Raw genomic sequence first — 21,355 nt, forward strand, 5'->3', positions numbered from 1 at the left:
GTCAGATGGCTTTGCTTTCACCGAGGGTGTGTCCGGCAAAAACCTCAAACCTCAGACGATCCAGATACTTCGTCTTGCTGGGTTTTTTGGCTGTATCTGCGGACCACTTTACGATTAAAGGGGTCTACCATCGCTGGGTACGTTTCGGTCATCGCTACTGTTCGTGATGTCGCTACTGGAACGAAGTTATCGGGTATTCCTGAGATCCATAAGATGATCAAAGGGTTTCGCCTTGATGATCAAGTACACCGGTTTTCGGCCACCAAGATGGGACCTGAATCTGGTGTTACGAGCGTTATCGACCGCACCTTATGAGCCGATCGAATCCTCTTCCCTGCAAGACTTGATGCGGAAGACGGTGTTTTTACTCGGTTTTTGCCACGGCTGCCCGTGTCTCAGAACTCCATGCTCTTGATGTAGACTTGGTACGTTTTCACCAAGATCGGCGTGCAGTCAACTTGGGGTTACTCATGAACTTTGTTGCAAAGAATCAGTTACCAGACCAAGCGCCTCGTTCGTATGTTGTGCAGGCCCTCTCCTCTATCGTTGGTCCGGCGGACGTTGAGGACTTGGCGTTGTGCCCTGTCAGAGCCCTGCACCAGTACATCGAGAGGACCAGATCTTTTCGACAACATCGCAAAAGACTTTTCCTTTCCTGTAACCAGAGTCGGTTGAGGGACCTTACCAAGAACACGGTGGCCACCTGGATCCGGTCTTCTATCCTGACCGCCTATCAGAAGGAGGGTTTACCTGCTCCGTCTGCTTCTAATCCGCATGAACTCCGTGCCTTGGCTGCCACGATGTCCCTGCACTGCAACACACCCATTCAGCACATTATCACTGGTTGGTTCTGGGCTACGGACTCCATCTTCGCCAACTATTATCTGAGGGATGTCTCCACAGAAGACGTTGAGGGGTTCCATCATCTGGGTCCGGTTGTTTGCTGCACAGACTCTGTTGAATACAAGCCGTCCTCGTCGCCGTTGATGTCTGTCTGATTCTGGGCTGCATACCGAGATGTCCATCGAATAGACAGATGAGGATTGCTTAGACTTTTGTTCTTTTGCACAGTTCACGTACTGGTGCCGGAACTTTTGTCTCGATAACCTTTACCCTGCACTGCATGTGGTTATTGGTTGTCGTTATTGAACTAACAGATCTTTGGTGTACTAGACAGAAAACACTCGGGGGTCTTGTTTTGTTCAATGTTCTGAGGGATGCACCTCATTAGGTTGTCGCTTGTTATTGAAAAACTATAACACTTCAATACGTGAGGGTTACCTAACACCTGCATCCCTGGTGGCTACGTCTTCCCACCCTGTCAGAACCAGCATGAGATGTGGCTTCCGCCTCCTGGTCCATGTGTTCTAGGAGCCGTACCTGCCACTGCTGACGGATGCCACCATTCTGGTTGTTGTTACTAACATCACCTGCATTGGTCTGTGACGGGCATCCCTAGGATGAGGGCTTACCAAGGTTGGCCTTATTCTTCCACTAGTCAGCCTCTTTCCGGTTGGGGAGTTATCACAAGCATCTACGGATCTCGGCACCCACCACCATCTGTTGAATGCTGCACTTGTTTGAGGACAGGTAATGTCTATAGAAATGGAGAAAACTTGAGTGTTTTCTCTTTTATAGATACATTACCTGTCCTCAAGATTCATCCCGCCCGGGCCTCCCCGCTTCCTGTTCTCCGTGCGATGCGCTCAGGGAAAAAGAAGGAAGTTACAGTCATGTGACCGGAACTAGAGAGCAGTATGCAGTAGAAGAATTTAGGCCATCCCATTGGCTGTTGGGATGTTCGGACCAGACCACTTGCGTGGGGGGGAGGTGCACTTGTTTGAGGACAGGTAATGTATCTATAAAAGAGAAAACACTCAAGTTTTCTCCAAAGTGTCTGTATTTAAACATGTAGTGTTAAGCACGCTTTGACCCTTTGATGCTTTACAGACAGCCTAAAGTGTCTGTATTTAAACATGTAGTGTTAAGCACGGTTTGAACCTTTGATGCTTTACAGACAACCTAAAGTGTCTGTATTTAAACATGTAGTGTTAAGCACGCTTGGACTCTTTGATGCTTTACAGACAATCTAAAGTGTCTGTATTTAAACATGTAGTGTTAAGCACGCTTTGACTCTTTGATGCTTTACAGACAACCTAAAGTGTCTGTATTTAAACATGTAGTGTTAAGCACGCTTTGACTCTGAGATGTTTTACAGACAGCCTAAAGTGTCTGTATTTAAACATGTAGTGTTAAGCACGCTTTGAACCTTTGATGCTTTACAGACAACCTAAAGTGTCTGTATTTAAACATGTAGTGTTAAGCACGCTTTGACTCTTTGATGCTTTACAGACAACCTAAAGTGTCTGTATTTAAACATGTAGTGTTAAGCACGCTTTGACTCTGAGATGTTTTACAGACAGCCTAAAGTGTCTGTATTTAAACATGTAGTGTTAAGCACGCTTTGACTCTTTGATGTTTTACAGACAACCTAAAGTGTCTGTATTTAAACATGTAGTGTTAAGCACGCTTTGACTCTTTGATGTTTTACAGACAGCCTAAAGTGTCTGTATTTAAACATGTAGCGTTAAGCATGCTTTGACTCTTTGATGTTTTACAGACAGCCTAAAGTGTCTGTATTTAAACATGTAGCGTTAAGCACGCTTTGACTCTTTGATGTTTTGCAGACAACCTAAAGCATGAACAGTGCTTGGAGAAACTTCTCCGGATGATCCTGGCTCCATACCGACCATATCTACAGAAGTACCAGACCTTTGAAGAAGTGGCCCTGGACAGAGATCTCAACAACATTCCACTGGTTTGTTCTTACACATCTCAGGAATTTGTTTGTTTTTACACATCTCAGCAATTTGTTCTTGCACATCTCAGAGATTTGTTCTTACACATCTCAGGGATTTGTTCTTGCACATCTCAGGGATTTGTTCTTGCACATCTCAGGGATTTGTTCTTGCACATCTCAGAGATTTGTTCTTACACATCTCAGGGATTTGTTCTTGCACATCTCAGGGATTTGTTCTTGCACATCTCAGGGATTTGTTCATACTCATCTCAGGGATTTGTTCTTGCACATCTCAGGGATTTGTTCTTGCACATCTCAGAGATTTGTTCTTGCACATCTCAGGGATTTGTTCTTACACATCTCAGGGATTTGTTTGTTCTTACACATCTCAGGGATTTGTTTGTTCTTACACATCTCAGGGATTTATTTGTTCTTACACATCTCAGGGATTTGTTTGTTCTTACACATCTCAGGGATTTGTTCTTGCACATCTCAGGGATTTGTTCTTACACATCTCAGGAATTTGTTTTATATTTCAAGCTATTGACTCTAGTTTTTAGCCAGTGTATCTCCAGTTTTTGTAACTTTTTTACTATTAACTTGCACATTATTTGCAACTTTTTTGCTTAAAGGTTAACTAAATGAAAGTTAAAATCGGATGAATTTTTTTTTTGGCCAAGTTGTATAGTGAAATATCAGATGACATTACATCTGTTTTTATTTCCAATAAAAGCTATTTAAATTTTTATAAAACATATCAGGTATTATAAATCCTGTATTAAATTGCTTTTTTGCTAAAAAGAAAAGAATAAGCATTGGTTTATTAATCATTGTCTACAGACCTGTCAACCCTCCCGGATTCCGCGGGAGTCTCCCGGTATTTGATCAGATCTCCTTTACCCTGTGCGGGAGACAGTTTCTCCTGTTAAATGACATTTTTGTAAGCATAAAAAAAAAATCGATCCTCTTTTGTCAAAATAACAGAAGGGAAGTAACTCTGCCTTTTTTTCTCATTCGGAAAATGTCGACTACTTTCGGTTTCCGAGAATGTAACAGGCCGAATTGTCCCGACTGTTTAACCTTTGCCGAAGTGAGAATTGTGGGATAGCCTATTTATATTGTTAAAAAAGCACATGGAGTTTATAAAATGATGTGTTATTATAATGTTTGTTGTCATCGTAATGGCTACGAAGCGTGTTGCCGCTAATTAAACAGGCTGTGTATTGACATTCAATGTTGCCATATAAAACCAAAAAAACTATCCAATTTAGTTCCAATAGCCGATGATAAGATTAAAAATCAATGTGCTCTAGTGGCGTCGTTAAATAAAACAAACTTTACTTTTAATAACACCTCTGAATTGTAAAATGTCTTCCCACTGGATTACATAATGCAACTATGACAAATCTGAGTTGACAGCGATACACACGATGCATGTTAAAATCACATGTCACAGCAAGACAACGAAAAGACCAATTAGCTGTATAAACATACTTGTGTCAGTTAATTTTGTATGTTTGTGCGGTAAAATGTTGGTTATAAGGGTACACTTCAAGAAATTATTTTTGTACAATTAAAAAATGTTGTTTGACATTGACATAAAGTTACTCACGGAAATGGGTATAATTCCGGTATATTTCACACGATGTCCGTAATGAGGTTTTACTTATGATTAATGAAAATACAATGTTTATTGCATCATTATAATGATTTTAAATCAGTACCACGCCACCGTTCCTCATTATAGTAAAAACTGAATATTAATTTATAAGATTTATATAAATTTGTCTTTGGTACTTGGGTACACTAACCACAAATGATAATGTAACGCAACCTGTAAGGCTGTAAGTGTAATACCGTAAATGTACTAATTAAATTTTTTATTTCTTGTTCATGTTCTTAACATTTTTGGATAAAATATTTTTTTTTGTTTAAATATGTATTAAATCATAATAATATTTAAACTTAAAAAAAAAAAAAAATAATAATATATATATTTTTTTTTTTTTTTAATGCCAAGTTCCAAAGTTAAGAAGTATATATGACATTATAAAGTATTCATATAACTTATTGTAATAATGTTTTTTTTAAATCTTGCGATTTTGGGTTAAATTGTGTGAATTTAAAAAATCTCCTGCTTTTTGACCAAATCTCCTGCTTTTTCAACACACACCTCCTGCTTTCTCTTGACTAAAGGTTGACAGGTCTGTTGTCTATTGAATGTCAAACATTTAGTAAGTGCTTTATACCACCAAACTTTGTCCCAACCCCTGAAAACTACCATTGAGTTAACTCCCTTGAATACTGTCATAATTTGTGTGATATTCCCTGTCTTCTTGCTTCTAATGGAAAAATAGCGGGTTTCCTCTCTAAGACTATATGTCAAAATTACCAAATGTTTGACATCCAATAGCCGATGATTAATTAATCAATGTGCTCTAGAGGTATTGTTAAACAAAACAAACTTTGTAATCAATAGCATATAACCATGGTTTCTGCCAGAGATTTATTCTACAGTACACCTTCGATGGTTTGCGAAGCCTACCAGTGCTCGTGCTGAAGTTATGGTCATTTAAAAAAATCATTTCAATAATGTAATAATGTATTAATAAAGTACAGTAAATACTTTGATGTAACACTTTGTGTCTTTGTAACAAATTATGTTTAAAGTCATTCAGGAACACTTAAACAAAATGTTAACATTAAATATATATATAAAGTCTTATGTATGTATGTGTGTGTGTGTGTGTGTATATATACAGTAGAATCTCATTGGCTAGAACGCCCAACGGTCGAACCTACCGGTATTCTCGAACCAAAAACAATGTCCCGATTTTTTTCTCTATTAAACCTTTTTATTTTGGTGCTGATTGGTCGAATACCCCTAGGGTCGAACAGAAGCTTTCTCTCGAACCAGTTTATTGGTCCGAACTGTAAAATTAAACATATTTAGCTCAAACGACTAAGTCTCTCGGAAGAAATACAACAAATTATTTATGTACAAATTTTTTATCGACCCTTTTACGTCAGTCTCAAAGTAAGTTATTATAAATTCGGAAGTGGAACGAATTAATCCTAGATCATATGCCGGCTTATCATGTTGTATATTTAACACCTATCGGTAATTATCTTTCTAGTACAGACAATTATACTATGATAATCGTTAGCTGATTGAACTTTGCTTGTAACACCAATCAATTGGTGAGCCTAGCCAGGCCTCGCCGGTTTACTTTAATCATTTTAATCGCTACTCTACACCTGAGCATCGGCATATTAATGTAATGATTGCAAAATAACAGGTAAAGGCCCTATGCCTGTGCTTCATGCATTCATTTTTTTCTCAACGTTGTCAATATGTTGCAAAAGATTCTACAATAGCATAATAAAGAACAATTTTTTAAATAAATAAATATTTATAAATACAGAACCAGTGTGTTTGTTATTTGTTTATTTAATGGTGATAAATAATAGTTACAAATATGTATCTCATCTGACATTTGACGACGACTTCATTACTCATGAGACAATCAGACCATCTCGCCCAAGCCAGTTTTACGGAAATATGCGAGGTCTTCCGATTGGTTTTTGTGTTACAGAAGCACCCGACAACGGCCGAATGCATAGTTCGAACTACCCGATGGGTCGAACAGACTTAGATGCACCGACAGTGTTCGAGCCAATGAGATTCTACTGTATATATATATATATATATATATATATATATATATATATATATATATATATATATATATATACACATACATACATACATAAGACTTTAAAGTGCATATTTGAAAACGTTAGGGTACGCATGAATACCCTAAAAATATTTTCAGGTACGTATTTTGACCCATTTTTCTTTCTTAAAAATATCCCCGATAACCATTGTTGTGTGTTCAGTTAATCACCGACAAAACTATCTCACAAAGATTTTCAGAGCCACAAGAGACAAGCACCTGTTGTGGTTGGAGAGACAAGGACTGGGATGTGGACAGCGAAAAAAGTTGAAAGATAGGAGGAGTTGCCAAATCGGGAAGAAATGAGATGGAACTCAAAGGAGAGAAAGGAAAGGGGGCAGTGGGATATATATTAAAAAAAAGAATCAAGAAAAGAGAAGATTTTCGGAACCATCTGTTATACATCTCTTTAAATCTAGTGTTATGAAATATTAGCATCTTGAATGGCCTTGCTAAATTTGCTAAAATTTCATGGTCGCTAACATTTCCTGATTTACAGTATTTGTTTTGTTGATAAATTGTTTAATTTTACCGTACTGATGTTTGTTTTGAAATTTAGGATCACATGGAGGTGATGGATACCGTACAACTGCTGGGAGAATCCGTGAATAAACTATTCAATGCTGCCAATCAGGTCTGTGTTTTCACCCCGCGGACTAACAGAAAAGGATTTATTTGTTAAAACGGTTAAATTGCAATTTTCCCTCCCATCCACCATTATTTTATGAATGGCATTTGTTGCCAAGTGCATTATAAATAATATATCAATAATGATTAATAATTAAAAGTAATTGTTTTGAGAGGGATTACACTGCAATATTTAACTAATACTAATATGAAAACACCCTCCCACACAAAATAACCATCATTTTTCCCCATAGCCTTGCCTATTCTCTCTCCTCTCTGTCTCAGTCCCGTTTCACTTTCTCTCTCTCTCTCTCTCTGTCTGTCTGTCTGTCTGTCTGTCTGTCTGTCTCTCTCTCTCTCTCTCTCTCTCTCTCTCTCTCTCTCTCTCTCTCTCTCTCTCTCTCTCTCTCTCTCTCTCTCTCTCTCTCTCTCTCTCTCTCTCTCTCTCTCTCTCCCTCTCCCTCCCTCTCTCTCTCTCTCTCTCTCTCTCTCTCTCTCTCTCTCTCTCTCTCTCTCTCTCTCTCTCTCTCTCTCTCTCTCTCTCTCCCTCTCTCTGTCTCTCTCCCTCTCCCTCTCTCTGTCTCTCTCTGTCTCTGTCTGTCTGTCCGTCTGTCACTCTCACTCTCTCTCTCTCTCTCTCTCTCTCTCTCTCTCTCTCTCTCTCTCTCTCACTCTCACTCTCACTCTCACTCTCACTCTCACTCTCAAAATGTTTCTTTTAGACATGTTTTGTGAATTACAAACCGGCTATGTTCATTTGATCAGATATTTTTAAATTATATAATATATTTTGTGATACATAGTACATGATATACAGCATATCATGTTACATTATTTTCAATATTGATTTGTATTATAATAATAAATATATTATTACTCTTTTTACAGGCAAATGAAAGATGTCAAAAGTTAACAAATGGATTCTGCTATGAGGGGCTTTTGGCAGCAATCAAGGTAATTAAAATTAAGTCAGAAGATGAGATATGTTGTTTTTTATATCTTTCTTATCAATTGATAATAGCATCATCGGACCTTGCTTGCAAGTACATCTTGGCTTGGCGATGTGTCACGTGCCATATGACCTACTTTTCATGCAGGCCATATCTTCTTAATCAGTTCATACAGGACAGTGTTTTATGTGGCGTCTTGAATGAATTTATTATCGTCGCCGTCTGGGGACTGACTCCAAAAACGTCTACGTATTAAATTATTTGGCCTGTGTGTTCAGAATCCTAACAGCAAAAACCAAAGAAATTTGTTGACATCATTGTGCAGTGAGAACACTTCGTTATTTACGAAGTTGTCCGATTGATCATTGTGAATTCCGTACCGTTCGGAACTCATCACAGATTTTAGTGCCGGCAGTGATTTGGCGAAAACAATCCACATACTTTAATGCACACAAACATTTGAAATATCTCAATAGATATCGATTTCTGGATCATGTATGTGATCGACTGACTAAAAAGTTCCGAATACTGTATTGTACTATACATAACCGATTCACTATGGTACATTACTAGTGGTTGCATTCGATTGAAGAACACTGGTACAAAATCAACTAAAGGTTGCTCACTCACCGCTCATTTTTATTATTATTATTTTTTTAATCCCACTGCCCCGTTTCCTTTCTTTCCTCTGAATTCCATCTCATTTCTTCCCGATCTGGCGACTCCTCCTATCTTTCAACTTCTTTCGCTGTCCACATCCACATCCAAGTCCTTGTCTCTCCAACGGCGACATGTGCTTGTCTCTTGTGGCTATTTGTGCCACACACCTGTCATTTCCCATCAGCTTTTAGCTGTGAGCTTAGTTTGACCACTTCGGGGAGTGTTCAGTAGTTACTTCTGGCATTGTTAAGAGGCTCTTGTAACCACCTACTATGCACCCCGACTACTGGCGGTTGTTAATGCCGTGGGTCAAACCAGCTTTATTAGCAGCAGAGGACGAGGATGCCAGGTGGATGCAGGGAAATACACAGAGACTGCACCCGTGGAGGAAGTTGAGACAGGTAGGCGATGGTGTGGACAGCTCAGTAGACAAGAGTCGGAGGAAAGTAACAGAAACGGTCGAAACAAATTGAAATCGTGGGAGAAATTGGAAAGTTTTTTATATTAAGATAATGAGAATGATAGGACACTCCGTTCATACTATCCACATTGTAATCAAACTTGCAAAATGGGACTGATTATTAAGGAATGCATTACACAGTGGGTATTTCAACAATTACGTAATTCTCTATGGTGGACCAACACATGCGTTACAAATGTTATGGGAGAGAGAAGGGTTGTTTGTCAATATTTACTTACCGACAACGTGTTTAAAACGATGTGATTTTTTAAAGCATAAACTAAATACTTCCCACCTCCCTCATGCAATCATTTCTGAAATGGTCCTCATTTCAAATTCATGATTGAGTAAAAACTAAACCATTTCATTGTTTCAAATTATTTATTTAATTGAGCAGCATAAGTCATTGATAATGTTATGATGGTTACAACACATGAATAAATGATACAAAAGAGCAGTGTCGCTAGTAAGATTTTAAGCTTGGTGGGTAAAATTTTAAGCTGGGCGAGTAAAATGTTTTGGTCCACTAGCTAAAGAAGAGTAAGGTATAAAAACAAGTGTAGAGCACTGCAGGATCCTCAGACCTTTGATGCAAGTACATCTTGGGATCGTGGTCTGTTACTTACGACAGGCATATCATGTACTTTGCTGGTAGACGTAATTGTTTTGGCAACAAAACTTTTGCATAAACATTTCTCACAAACTTACATCTATGGTAGTTCATCTCAGTGTATGGTTAAATTAAAAATAAGAAATTAATTTTAATTAAAGGCATATTGTCACAGACTACTGACCTATTTAATGGTCTAACAAAGTATTAACTGAACAAAAATAATTTGATTTGTCCCTAAATGTACTTTATTCAACCATCTTCATAACCACCATACTCCATTTATTAATGACATTTTGTAAAAATAATTAAATTTTGGCAATGGTCCATAATTAAAAAACTAAAATTGCCGAGAGGGTTGACATGGTTTTCACTCCATCATGGTTCATTTAAGGTGATGCAATAGCTAGATTTGGTTTCCAACAATAATATAATGTAATTTTTAATTATCCATTTTTGGAGAAATAAGGTCCTTAAATCCTTGACAGTATGACTTTAATAAAAAAAAAAATATGACCTTTTTAAACAAGAAGAAGATAAGAACTACTTAATCATGAATAACACAATTTCTGTTGTAACTTTTACATTTGAAATAAACCATAAACAACACAATGAGGCAGGATGTAGCTCAGTGGTAAAGCATTCTCCTGATGCACGGTCGGTCTAGGATCGATCCCTGTCGATGGGCCCATTGGGCTATTTCTTGTTCCAGCCAGTGAACCACGACTGGTATATCAAATGCTACGGTATGTGCTAACCTGTCTGTGGGATGGTGCATATAAAAGATCCCTTGCTACAAATGCAAAAACTGTCCTGGATGGAAGAACCGGCTGAGGCTGGTACTTGTGCCCAGGACAGGCGTGTGCAACAACAGCTTGCTCTGAATGTGCATGTTAAACAATTTTCCATTCCATTCCATAATGGAAAAATGTAGCACTGTATGGCACCGTTCACTTAAAGTCGTTTGGTTAATAAAATTAAATTTCAAGATGAGAAAGGTATTCTTATGATGATATCTAGCTATAATTATAGATTATAGATCTAATAAGGTTAATTACTTGTGTTGATGTCGCGATTTCCCCATTTTCAGACGTATTTTACCAACTACTGCCATGAGTTCCATCGCGTCCTTGGCAACATCCGTGAGAAGTGTCGCACGAGCCATGTCACCGACTCTGAAGACTGGTCCAACTTCCAGCATTCTCTTCGAATAATCCAGACGTGTGGTGCGTGCTTTTAGTAAAGCCTAGATCACGATGGCTGTTGTTCAGGCATGTCAAATGTGGTGGGGCCCATTGAAAATCAGTCGCAGATGACTGGTTTTTTAATAAACACTACAGTGTGGGATTTAGCTCAGTCGACTGGCCTCGGTGGCGTCGTGGTTTTACCATCGGACATAAGGCTGGTAGGTACTGGGTTCGCTGCCCGGTACCGGCTCCAGAGCAAGTTTTAATGACCACTACACCCTCTTCTCTCTCACTAGCTACTAACAATTACCATATTTGACCGGAAATAAGCCCAGGGGGCCAAGACAACTCATTGTGAGTTTAGCATGGGGTGGGCTTATTCCCAGACAAGGGGCCAGTTTTGTTGAAAAAACTAGGAAGAAAACAAAAAACGTTCAGTAGCACATCTATTAATTAGTGTTCCATTTGTTATTAATAAATAATAATTGTTTATTTTACTAGTATCTAATTATCAGAAACACACCTTCTATGTTACAATTACTTACCAGTGCTGTTTATTTACATCCAGAATTTATTGCTGAGAAGACTTAAAATAACAGCAATTAACAACAAACTCAATAGCATATACACTTTCTGACACAGGCAACCAGCTTACACTACAAAGAGTTGTCAATCTAGGTCATTGTTCTTAGCCAATCAGAATAAGGTATTTGCCTAATTAACATTAACTGCAGACCCAGTGTGGTGGTAAAAATAGATATTAGTTTCAGTTGAGACTTTGGCATGGGAACTTCAAAGAAATACTGCAGGCATGAAATTGAAAACAATGTTACACACTGTTACTGTTAGACTGCTAAATCTCACTGGTGGTAAAAGATTGTATTACATTTGTGTTTAATTGTCTGCAGGAGGTATGACCTTTTAAATGAACTTTGAGCAAACTTGCAGTTTCATGTTATTTATAAGGTGACGAAGTTGGGGGTGGGCTTATTTACGAATGAGGGCCTAATTTCTTAAATGCTATCAAAACGAAGGGGGGCTTATTCAAAGACATGGGCTAATTTCCGGTCAAATACGGTAACCACTAACCCCCTGTCCTGGACAGATAGCCCAGTTAGCTGAGATGTGTGCCCAGGACAGCATGCTTGAACCTTAATTGGATATAAGCATGAAAATACATTAAAATGAAACGAAAAAGCTAACTCGGTTGTATGTTCACCTGAGGTGCTTGCGTCATAGGATCGAACCACCTCGATGGATCTATTCAACTGATTGTGTTTTTTTTCTTTCTCGTTCCAACCAGTGCACCACAACTAGTCGAAGGCCGTGGTATGTGCTTTCCTGTTTGTGGGTAAGGCTGTTTGACATCCAATAGCTGATGATTAATTAATCAGTGTGCTCTAGTGGTGTCATTAAACAAAAACTTTAATAAACACTACACAACGTGACTCAACTCAATAGTTGAGTTGCGTAGCATCGTATAGTGTGATTTGCGCTTAACCCATTAATGCTCAATGTACTCAAATGAAGGCATACTTTATAAGCACAAATATAGGAGAGATGTGTGAAAACCATATTTTCACAAATTTGTGAGTTGATCTAAAAATCGTATTTGAAAAACCCCCAAGAAATTGTTTATTTATTCTATACATCTTTCCTAATTTTTGACAATATCTTTTGATTTCTGTTAATATCTTTCGCATTTCCTATCGAAAACATGTAACACCATGATATATTTCTTGACGATAGACTTTTTAAAAGAGATTTGAATAAAAATTATCTTTATTTAATTATTAAAGTAACATATATTTAATAATACTGCTGTGCAAACATATCTGACAAAACGATCACTCCAGAAACCCCCACAAAAACAAAATGAATCGAATGCTGTTAAATTTTAACTTGCACTCAATGACAGGACATTATATCATCATTATTTAGCTTCATATTCAATTCGTTTTAGATATTGTATTGTAATTGCACTGCATATCTCTTTTTTACAGGTACATGTACAGTTATTTAGCTTGCATTTTTTTTTTTTCAAATATGATCAGATGCATTGGTAATCATCAAACTTAAATGCGAAGAAACGAAACAAAGGGAGATAATTTAATCATGAACGTTTACAAAAAAGTAAATATGATTTCTGTATTTTCACAGTAGCTAAAATACAGTGAAAATATGACTTTTCAACGGATATCACACTTATGGTTTCCATAGATCTATATATTTCATTGCTATGTATATAATAAATTATTGTATTATCTTCCAGGTGACTTGATCACACACACTGAACAGCTGGACGAACTCCTCATCAGCAGTATACTCCACAGTGTCGGAAAATACCTTGGCTCCTCGTCTCCAACCAAAGACACCGTCAAAAAGTAAATGAAGCACTGTTTATGACGTCAAACCTATCTAGGGGAAGAAAGGGTTTTTTTCTTTCCCTCGGGAAAGATCACTTTTCTTTCCCCGCTTTTCTCATCGCATATGGGTAATAAATTCTACTTCTACATGTTGTCCATCCCATCCTTCTAAGAAAAGTGTTTTTGGTAAATAATCTCAGTTTGGTTTGAGAAGTAAAAGTGTTTAGGAAATAACAGAAGCATACTATTTTTGTGTGCAAGTTACAAAATAATCGGCTCGAAAATAAATAAGTTGTAGCAAATTCCATAGTATGAAAAAGTGCGTTCCCTGTGGGATGGACTATCATAATAAATAACTGATCTCTGAGATAACCTGCTGTTGGGAGGTTCCAGTACGCACAGTAACACTGATTTTATTTTCATTTGCCAGGTGCAGTTTGCGGAGATCCACGCTCCAGTTCCAGGCATCTTTGTTTCTTGATGACGAATCGGCTATAGCAGCTCTGGAAACCATGGTTACAAGTCTGGAGGAAGGTAGTTATCTGTCGTGCTTTGACTTCCATCAAATATAACCTCTCCACATAGATTTATATCAAATATAACCTCTCCACATAGATTTATATCAAATATAACCTCTCCACATAGATTTATATCAAATATAACCTCTCCACATAGATTTATATCAAATATAACCTCTCCACATAGATTTATATCTGTACAAAAAAAACTGATTCTTTATAGAGGCCAGTTGTTTAAAGGTTTACAAAACCATGGTTACTTGTCTGTAATAAGTAATATTTCTAGAGACCAAGGTTACTTGTCTAGAATAAGTAATCTTTCTAGAGATCATGGTTACTTGTCTGTAATAAGAAATATTTCTAGAGACCATGGTTACTTGTCTGTAATAAGAAATCTTTCTAGAGACCATGGTTACTTGTCTGCAATAAGAGATCTTTCTAGTGACCATGGTTACTTGTCTACAATAAGAAATCTTTCTAGAGACCAAGGTTACTTGTCTACAATAAGTAATCTTTCTAGAGACCATGGTTACTTGTCTGTAATAAGAAATCTTTCAAGAGACCATGGTTACTTGTATGTAATAAGTGATCTTTCTAGAGACCATGGTTACTTGTCTACAATAAGTGTTCTTTCTAGAGACCATGGTTACTTGTCTGTAATAAGAAATCTTTCTAGAGACCATGGTTACTTGTCTGCAATAAGTGATCTTTCTAGAGACCATGATTACTTGTCTGCAATAAGTGATCTTTCTAGAGACCATGGTTACTTGTCTGCAACATGTGGTCTTTCTAGAGGCCATGGTTACTTGTCTGAAATAAGAGGTCTTTCTATATACGATGGTTACTCGTCTGTAATTTGTAGTCTTTCTAAAGACATCGTCTGTAATTTGTAGTCTTTCTAAAGACCATGGTTACCTGTCTACAATACATGTTAGTGGTCATACTCATCTGCAATAAGTGATATTGTTTAAAGACTGGTTACTAGTTTATTGTACATGGTAATTTGTAAAGACTGGTTACTTGTAATTTCTAATGACAGTCATGCTTGCTTATCCACAAAATGTGGTAATTTCTAGACAATGCTTTTCTACAATAAGTGGTAATTTTCATTATTTCTTTCTTTCTGGTATATTTCTTTCTTTCTTTCTTTCTTTCTCTTTCTTTCTTTCTTTCTTTCTCTTTCTTTCTTTCTTTCTTTCTTTTCTTTCTTTCTTTCTTTCTTTCTTTCTTTCTTTCTTTCTTTCTTTTATTTTATTTTATTTTATTTACTTATTTATGCCTTAAAATCGTGGTCTTACAACAAATGTACATACTATAAAGAGAGTAATGGCATATAAAAATATAACATTAAATGGAGCTAGTCTGAAAATATGTAAAAAAAAATGTTGAAACCCAGTTTTAATATTTATGTCTGTGATTTCCCCATGTTGAAGCCCAGTTTTAATGTTCATGTTTGTGATTTCCCCATGTTGAAGCCAAGTTTTAATGTTTATGTTTGTGATTTCACCATAATGAAGCCGTTTTAATATTCATGTTTGTGATTTCCCCATGTTGAAGCCCAGTTTTAATGTTTATGTTTGTGATTTCACCATGATGAAGCCGTTTTAATATTAATGTTTGTGATTTCCCCATGTTGAAGCCCAGTTTTAATATTAATGTTTGTTATTTCCCCATGTTGAAGCCCAATTTTAATATTAATGTTTGTGATTTCACCATGATGAAGCCGTTTTAATATTCATGTTTGTGATTTCCCCATGTTAAAGCCCAATTTCAACGTTAATGTTTATGATTTTTTCCATGTTGAAGTCCAGTTTTAATGTTTATGTCTGTAATTTCCCCATGTTGAAGCCCAGTTTTAATGTTCATGTTTGTAATTTTCCCATGTTGAAGCCAAGTTTTAATGTTCATGTTTGTGATTTCCCCATGTTGAAGCCCAGTTTTAATGTTTATGTTTGTGATTTCACCATGATGAAGCCGTTTTAATATTCATGTTTGTGATTTCCCCATGTTGAAGCCCAGTTTTAATATTAATGTTTGTTATTTCCCCATGTTGAAGCCCAATTTTAATATTAATGTTTGTGATTTCACCATGATGAAGCCGTTTTAATATTCATGTTTGTGATTTCCCCATGTTACAGCCCAATTTTAACGTTAATGTTTATGATTTTTTCCATGTTGAAGTCCAGTTTTAATGTTTATGTCTGTAATTTCCCCATTTTGAAGCCCAGTTTTAATGTTCATGTTTGTAATTTTCCCATGTTTAAGCCAAGTTTTAATGTTCATGTTTGTGATTTCCCCATGTTGAAGCCCAGTTTTAATGTTTATGTCTGTAATTTACCCATGTTGAAGCCCAGTTTTAATGTTCATGTTTGTGATTTCCCCATGTTGAAGCCCAGTTTTAATGTTTATGTTTGTGATTTCACCATGATGAAGCCGTTTTAATATTCATGTTTGTGATTTCCCCATGTTGATGCCCAGTTTTAATGTTTATGTTTGTGATTTCACCATGATGAAGCCGTTTTAATATTAATGTTTGTGATTTCACCATGTTGAAACCCAGTTTTAATATTAATGTTTGTGATTTCCCCATGTTGAAGCCCAATTTTAATATTAATGTTTGTGATTTCCCCATGTTGAAACCCAATTTTAATATTAATGTTTGTGATTTCCCCATGTTGAAACCCAGTTTTAATACTAATGTTTATTTCCCCATTTTGAAGCCAAGTTTTAATGTTAATGTTTGTGATTTCACCATGTTGAAGCCATTTTAATATTAATGTTTGTGATTTCCCCATGTTGAAGACAAGTTTTAATGTTAATGTTTGTGATTTCCCAGGTGACACGCCATCCGTGTTGACAGATGTCAAGGCCCAGATGAGTCGACTGAGTGAAGAAGTGCACAAGTTTGGCTTTGACATTGTCTTCGCTCAGCTGCAGAAATACCTCAGTAACCTCTCTAACATGGAGGTTGGTGAACCTCTGTTTTTGTTTGTCTTTCTGTCTGTCTTGGCCATTCAAATGTCCGTCAGTCCATCCGTCTGTTCGTCCATCTGTTCGTCTGTCTGTCCATCCACCCATCCATCTGTTCATACATCCATCTGTTGCACCATCCATCCATCCATCCATACATCCATTCATTTGTTGCACCATCCTTCCATCCATATGTTCACATGTCCATGCATTCATCCCTCCATCCATCACTGCCTCCATCCCTTCCTCCATCCATCCATCCATCCATCCAATACATGTATACATGGTTAATATTTAAACTAATATTTCCATTTCTTTGTTTCGTTACAGATATGGACATCTCACAGTGCCGGTGGAGCCATGACCTCTGACCTCCCAACCTTCAGTATCTCACCACAGGAGTATATAACAAAGGTACAAATGATTACTGCTGGGAGAGAGCTGCTGTTCACCAAATCTGAACTCAAATTGGAGTTTTAAACATAATGCAACTTGACAAGTAGTCTCGTACTGAAATGGAAATATTTTCACTTCACCATCTAGTGATTAAATTTCTGTTACCTTCATTACAGGGGCCAGGGCATAGCCCAGTGGTAAAGCGCTTGCTCAATATGCGGTCAGTCTGGGATCGATCCCCGTCGGTGGGCCCATTGGGCTATTTCTCGTTCCAGCCAGTGCACCACGACTGTTATATCAAAGGCTGTGGTATGTACTACTCTGTCTGTGGGATGGTGCATATAAAAGATCCCTTGCTGCTAATCGTAAAGAGTAGCCCATGAAGTGGCGACAGTGGGTTTCCTCTCTAAATATATGTTTTGTGATCCTTAACCATATGTCTGCAAGGTTCGCACATGCTTGAAAAGGCCCTAAATTTTAAGGGTTGCCCTAAAAGGTCCCTATTTGAATGGTGGACAGTAAAGTTTTAGTCCGTAAGTTTTACTTACATTGACCCTAAAAAGCCCCTAAATTTAGGTTTGAAATTTCTGTATGAACCATGGTCTGTCGCCATATAACTATATAAAATATGTTGAGTGCATTGTTAAATAAAATATTTCTTTCTTTCATTCATTACAGTTTAACATCATCCCATTGATGTAGTTGTATCAATGCGAGTTTATTTCTCGATGAACAAAACACTTGTAAGGGAACAACATATCTGATGAAGTCACTTTATATTGGTTCTTTGTCTTATTGAGCGCTATTGTTTTTAACCAAAAATATAATTCCAAATAAAATATAAAAACTTTTAACATTATTATTAAGTATGTTTAAAATTTAATTATAAGTCTTGTTATTTTTATAAGTTATTGTGTAAAACCAAAAACATAATTCACAGTTTTTGTGGTTGATTTTTTTATTATTTATCATACCCCAATGAATGTAAAAGAATTAATACCGGCGTCGTGGTAGGCCATCGGTCTACAGGCTGGTAGGTACTGGGTTCGGATCCCAGTCGAGGCATGGGATTTTTAATCCAGATACCAACTCCAAACCCTGAGTGAGTGCTCCGCAAGGCTCAGTGGGTAGGTGTAAACCACTTGCACCGACCAGTGATCCATAACTGGTTCAACAAAGGCCATGGTTTGTGCTGTCCTGCCTGTGGGAGACACAGGTGAGGGATCCCTTGCTGCTGGTCGGAGGAGTGGCCCATGTAGTGGCGACAGCGGGTTTCCTCTGTGTGGTCCTTAGCCGTGTGTCTGGCGCCATATAACTGAATGGGGTGTGTTGGGTGTGTCATTAAATAGAGCATTTCTTTTCTTTCTTTCTTTGTAAAAGAATTAACAGACTCATTAATTTCATTATCGTCATCTATATGCAGACATGACTGGTACATCAAAGGCCGTGGTATGTGCTATCCTGTCTATGGGATAGTACATATGCTCATCAAAAATTGTAGCCATGAAGTGGCGACAGTGGGTTTCCTCCCTCAATATCTGTGTGGTCCTTAACTATATGTCCGATGCAATATAACTGTAAATGAAATGTGTTGAGTGCATCGTTAAATAAAACATTTCCTTCCTATATGCAGAAGACAATGTGTCAGACTTTTTGGTAACATGAGGTCACATGATTTGTTTTTCTTAGGTAACCAATTGTTAGGTTACGTAAATGATATTTGCATAATCGTCAAGTTAACAAAATATAATTCTGTACTTCAGTGACTATTTCAAATGTGTTTTGAATTAACTGATATTTCAGTGAGACAGTGTTTTGTAGATAGATCATTATGTTATACCACCACCAGTCATACATTTTGTTGATAGTTTATTTGGTGACATTGTCAGCTATACAGTTTGATATATTTTGGACATCATTTCAGGTAGCCTGTCTAACAGCTGTTACCGTTAACTTTTGTGTTTTTCAGATAGGCCAATACCTGATGACATTTCTACAGAGTGTCTAAGTCATTTGTTAATTTTTTTTTCCCCAGATAGGTCAGTACTTGATGACGTTTCTACAGTGTGTCTGAGTGGTTTGTTTATATGTTTTCAAATAGGTCAATACCTGATGACGTTTCTATGATGTGTCTGAGTGGTTTGTTTATATGTTTTCAAATAGGTCAATACCTGATGACATTTCTACGGTGTGTCTGAGTGGTTTGTTTATATGTTTTCAAATAGGTCAATACCTGATGACATTTCTACGGTGTGTCTGAGTGGTTTGTTTATATGTTTTCAAATAGGCCAATACCCGATGACATTTCTACAGTGTACCTGAAGATATTCAAACAGTGTTTTTGAGTTGTTTGTTTATATGTTTTCAGATAGGTCAATACCTGATGACACTGCCTCAGCATCTTGACCCATTCACTCTGCAGGACAGTTCGTCTCTCACTGTTGCACTGAAACATGGAAAACTGCTGTATACAGATGAACAAGGTACAAATCTACAGCATCATTAAATAAAATCTGTCAGGTTTGGATTGTGGCTTACACCCTTCTCCTCTTGTATCCTGGACTGGCAAGGTCAGAAACTATGTGCAGGGTAGATGTGTCTGAATCTAACTTGGATATACTGTGGCGGGAGTTAGCTCAGTTGGTTGAGTGCTCGCCTATGGTGCTGGTGTCGCAGGATCGAGTCACATCGTTGGATCCATTCAATTGATTTTTTTTTCATTCCAACCAGTGCACCACAACTGGGCTCAAGGCCGTGGTATGTGCTGTCCTGTAGTGGATTTTCTCTCTTAAGACTATGTCAGAGTTACCAAATGTTTGATATCCAGTAGTCGATAATTAATTAATCGATGTTCTCTAGTGTCATTAAACAAAACAAACTTTAACGAAATTGGATATGGAGATGTAAAAACATGTTTGGATTTTCAATTTTGGCACCACCCCAGAACTGTTCCTATTTTCATTCTTTGAGGAAAAACTCAACATTATTTTTAAATTTAGTGAAATTTTGCCCATTCAACTCTGATCATGTATTACGCTTTTGTCATTCACATTTCAAGCCACCACCCCTTTCAAGACCCCTTCCCAAAGTTTTCTGGATTTGTTTTTAGCCAATATTATTAAATTTTAGTATCTGAAGCACACAGACAAGTGGGCAAATTGAACCTGGATTTGATTTGAGAAAAGTAAGTATAATAATAATTCCATTTTTTTACTGTTTAATAGTTAAGTATTTTTAATACCTTTCAGAAATGTCTGAGCATTTGGCTGATCTATGGCTCGAATCGGTTGCCAAGGGAACGATGCACATGTTTTCTGAAGAAATCATCAAAATTCATCAGCTGACCCCTCACGCCACCAAACAGCTCATCACTGATATCGGTATGTCCTTACCTATAGCCCGCCACCTTACCTTGACTGACACCCGGTAACCGATGTATATGTTAGGGGCGAGACGTAGCCCAATGTTAAAGTGCTCGCTTGATGCGCGGTCGGTTTGGGATCGATCCCTGTCGGTGGGTCCATTGGGCTATTTCTCACTCTAGCCAGTGCATATAAAAGATCCCTTGCTGCTAATCGAAAAGAATAGTCCATGAAGTTGCGATAGCGGGTTTTCTCCCTCAGTATCTATGTGGTCTGATGCCATATAACCGTTAATAAAATGTGTTGAGTGCGTCGTTAAATGAAATATTTCCTTCCTTCTTTCTTTATTTTATTATACGTATATTTTCGAAATACTGAAATGCTGTGTTCTTTGTTTCAGACTATCTCAACAATGTGTTAGATGACTTAGGAATTCAGATCTCCGATACACTGCGCAATATTGACACTCTGCTGCAAGCGAAACCCGAGGAATTCACCGACATTGCAGAATCAGCGCCGCAAAGAATTGCTCATGCAATTGCAGCAATGAGAGAGATAGAATTGTAACTGTTTCTCTGTGTAGGACCCGAGTGGGTGGGTGGTGGTGGGTGGTGGTGGTGGGTGGGTGTTGGTATGTTTCCAACACCACTGTACCATCTTTTGTTATAGGCACCAGTTAGTGAAGGATTTTTACCTGGTCACTCATAACATT

At 37.5% G+C, this 21,355-nt stretch overlaps 1 protein-coding gene across 1 annotated transcript in view; it reads left to right on the forward strand.

Moving 5' to 3' along the window:
- LOC121389013 (conserved oligomeric Golgi complex subunit 7-like) overlaps nucleotides 1-21,265 on the forward strand; it is a 47,484-nt gene extending 26,219 nt beyond the window's left edge. Inside the window, exons 13-23 of the mRNA XM_041520604.1 lie at nucleotides 2,688-2,818; nucleotides 7,097-7,171; nucleotides 8,053-8,118; nucleotides 10,935-11,070; nucleotides 13,304-13,415; nucleotides 13,828-13,931; nucleotides 16,752-16,882; nucleotides 17,216-17,299; nucleotides 19,650-19,764; nucleotides 20,530-20,661; nucleotides 21,044-21,265. Of these exons, the coding sequence (XP_041376538.1) occupies nucleotides 2,688-2,818; nucleotides 7,097-7,171; nucleotides 8,053-8,118; nucleotides 10,935-11,070; nucleotides 13,304-13,415; nucleotides 13,828-13,931; nucleotides 16,752-16,882; nucleotides 17,216-17,299; nucleotides 19,650-19,764; nucleotides 20,530-20,661; nucleotides 21,044-21,210 (1,253 nt within the window). The 3' untranslated portion in view covers nucleotides 21,211-21,265. The remainder of the gene's footprint in view (nucleotides 1-2,687; nucleotides 2,819-7,096; nucleotides 7,172-8,052; nucleotides 8,119-10,934; nucleotides 11,071-13,303; nucleotides 13,416-13,827; nucleotides 13,932-16,751; nucleotides 16,883-17,215; nucleotides 17,300-19,649; nucleotides 19,765-20,529; nucleotides 20,662-21,043) is intronic.
- Nucleotides 21,266-21,355: the final 90 nt, after the last annotated feature.

The sequence above is a fragment of the Gigantopelta aegis genome, chromosome 14 (assembly GCF_016097555.1).
Source record: "Gigantopelta aegis isolate Gae_Host chromosome 14, Gae_host_genome, whole genome shotgun sequence".
NCBI lineage: Eukaryota > Metazoa > Mollusca > Gastropoda > Neomphalida > Peltospiridae > Gigantopelta > Gigantopelta aegis.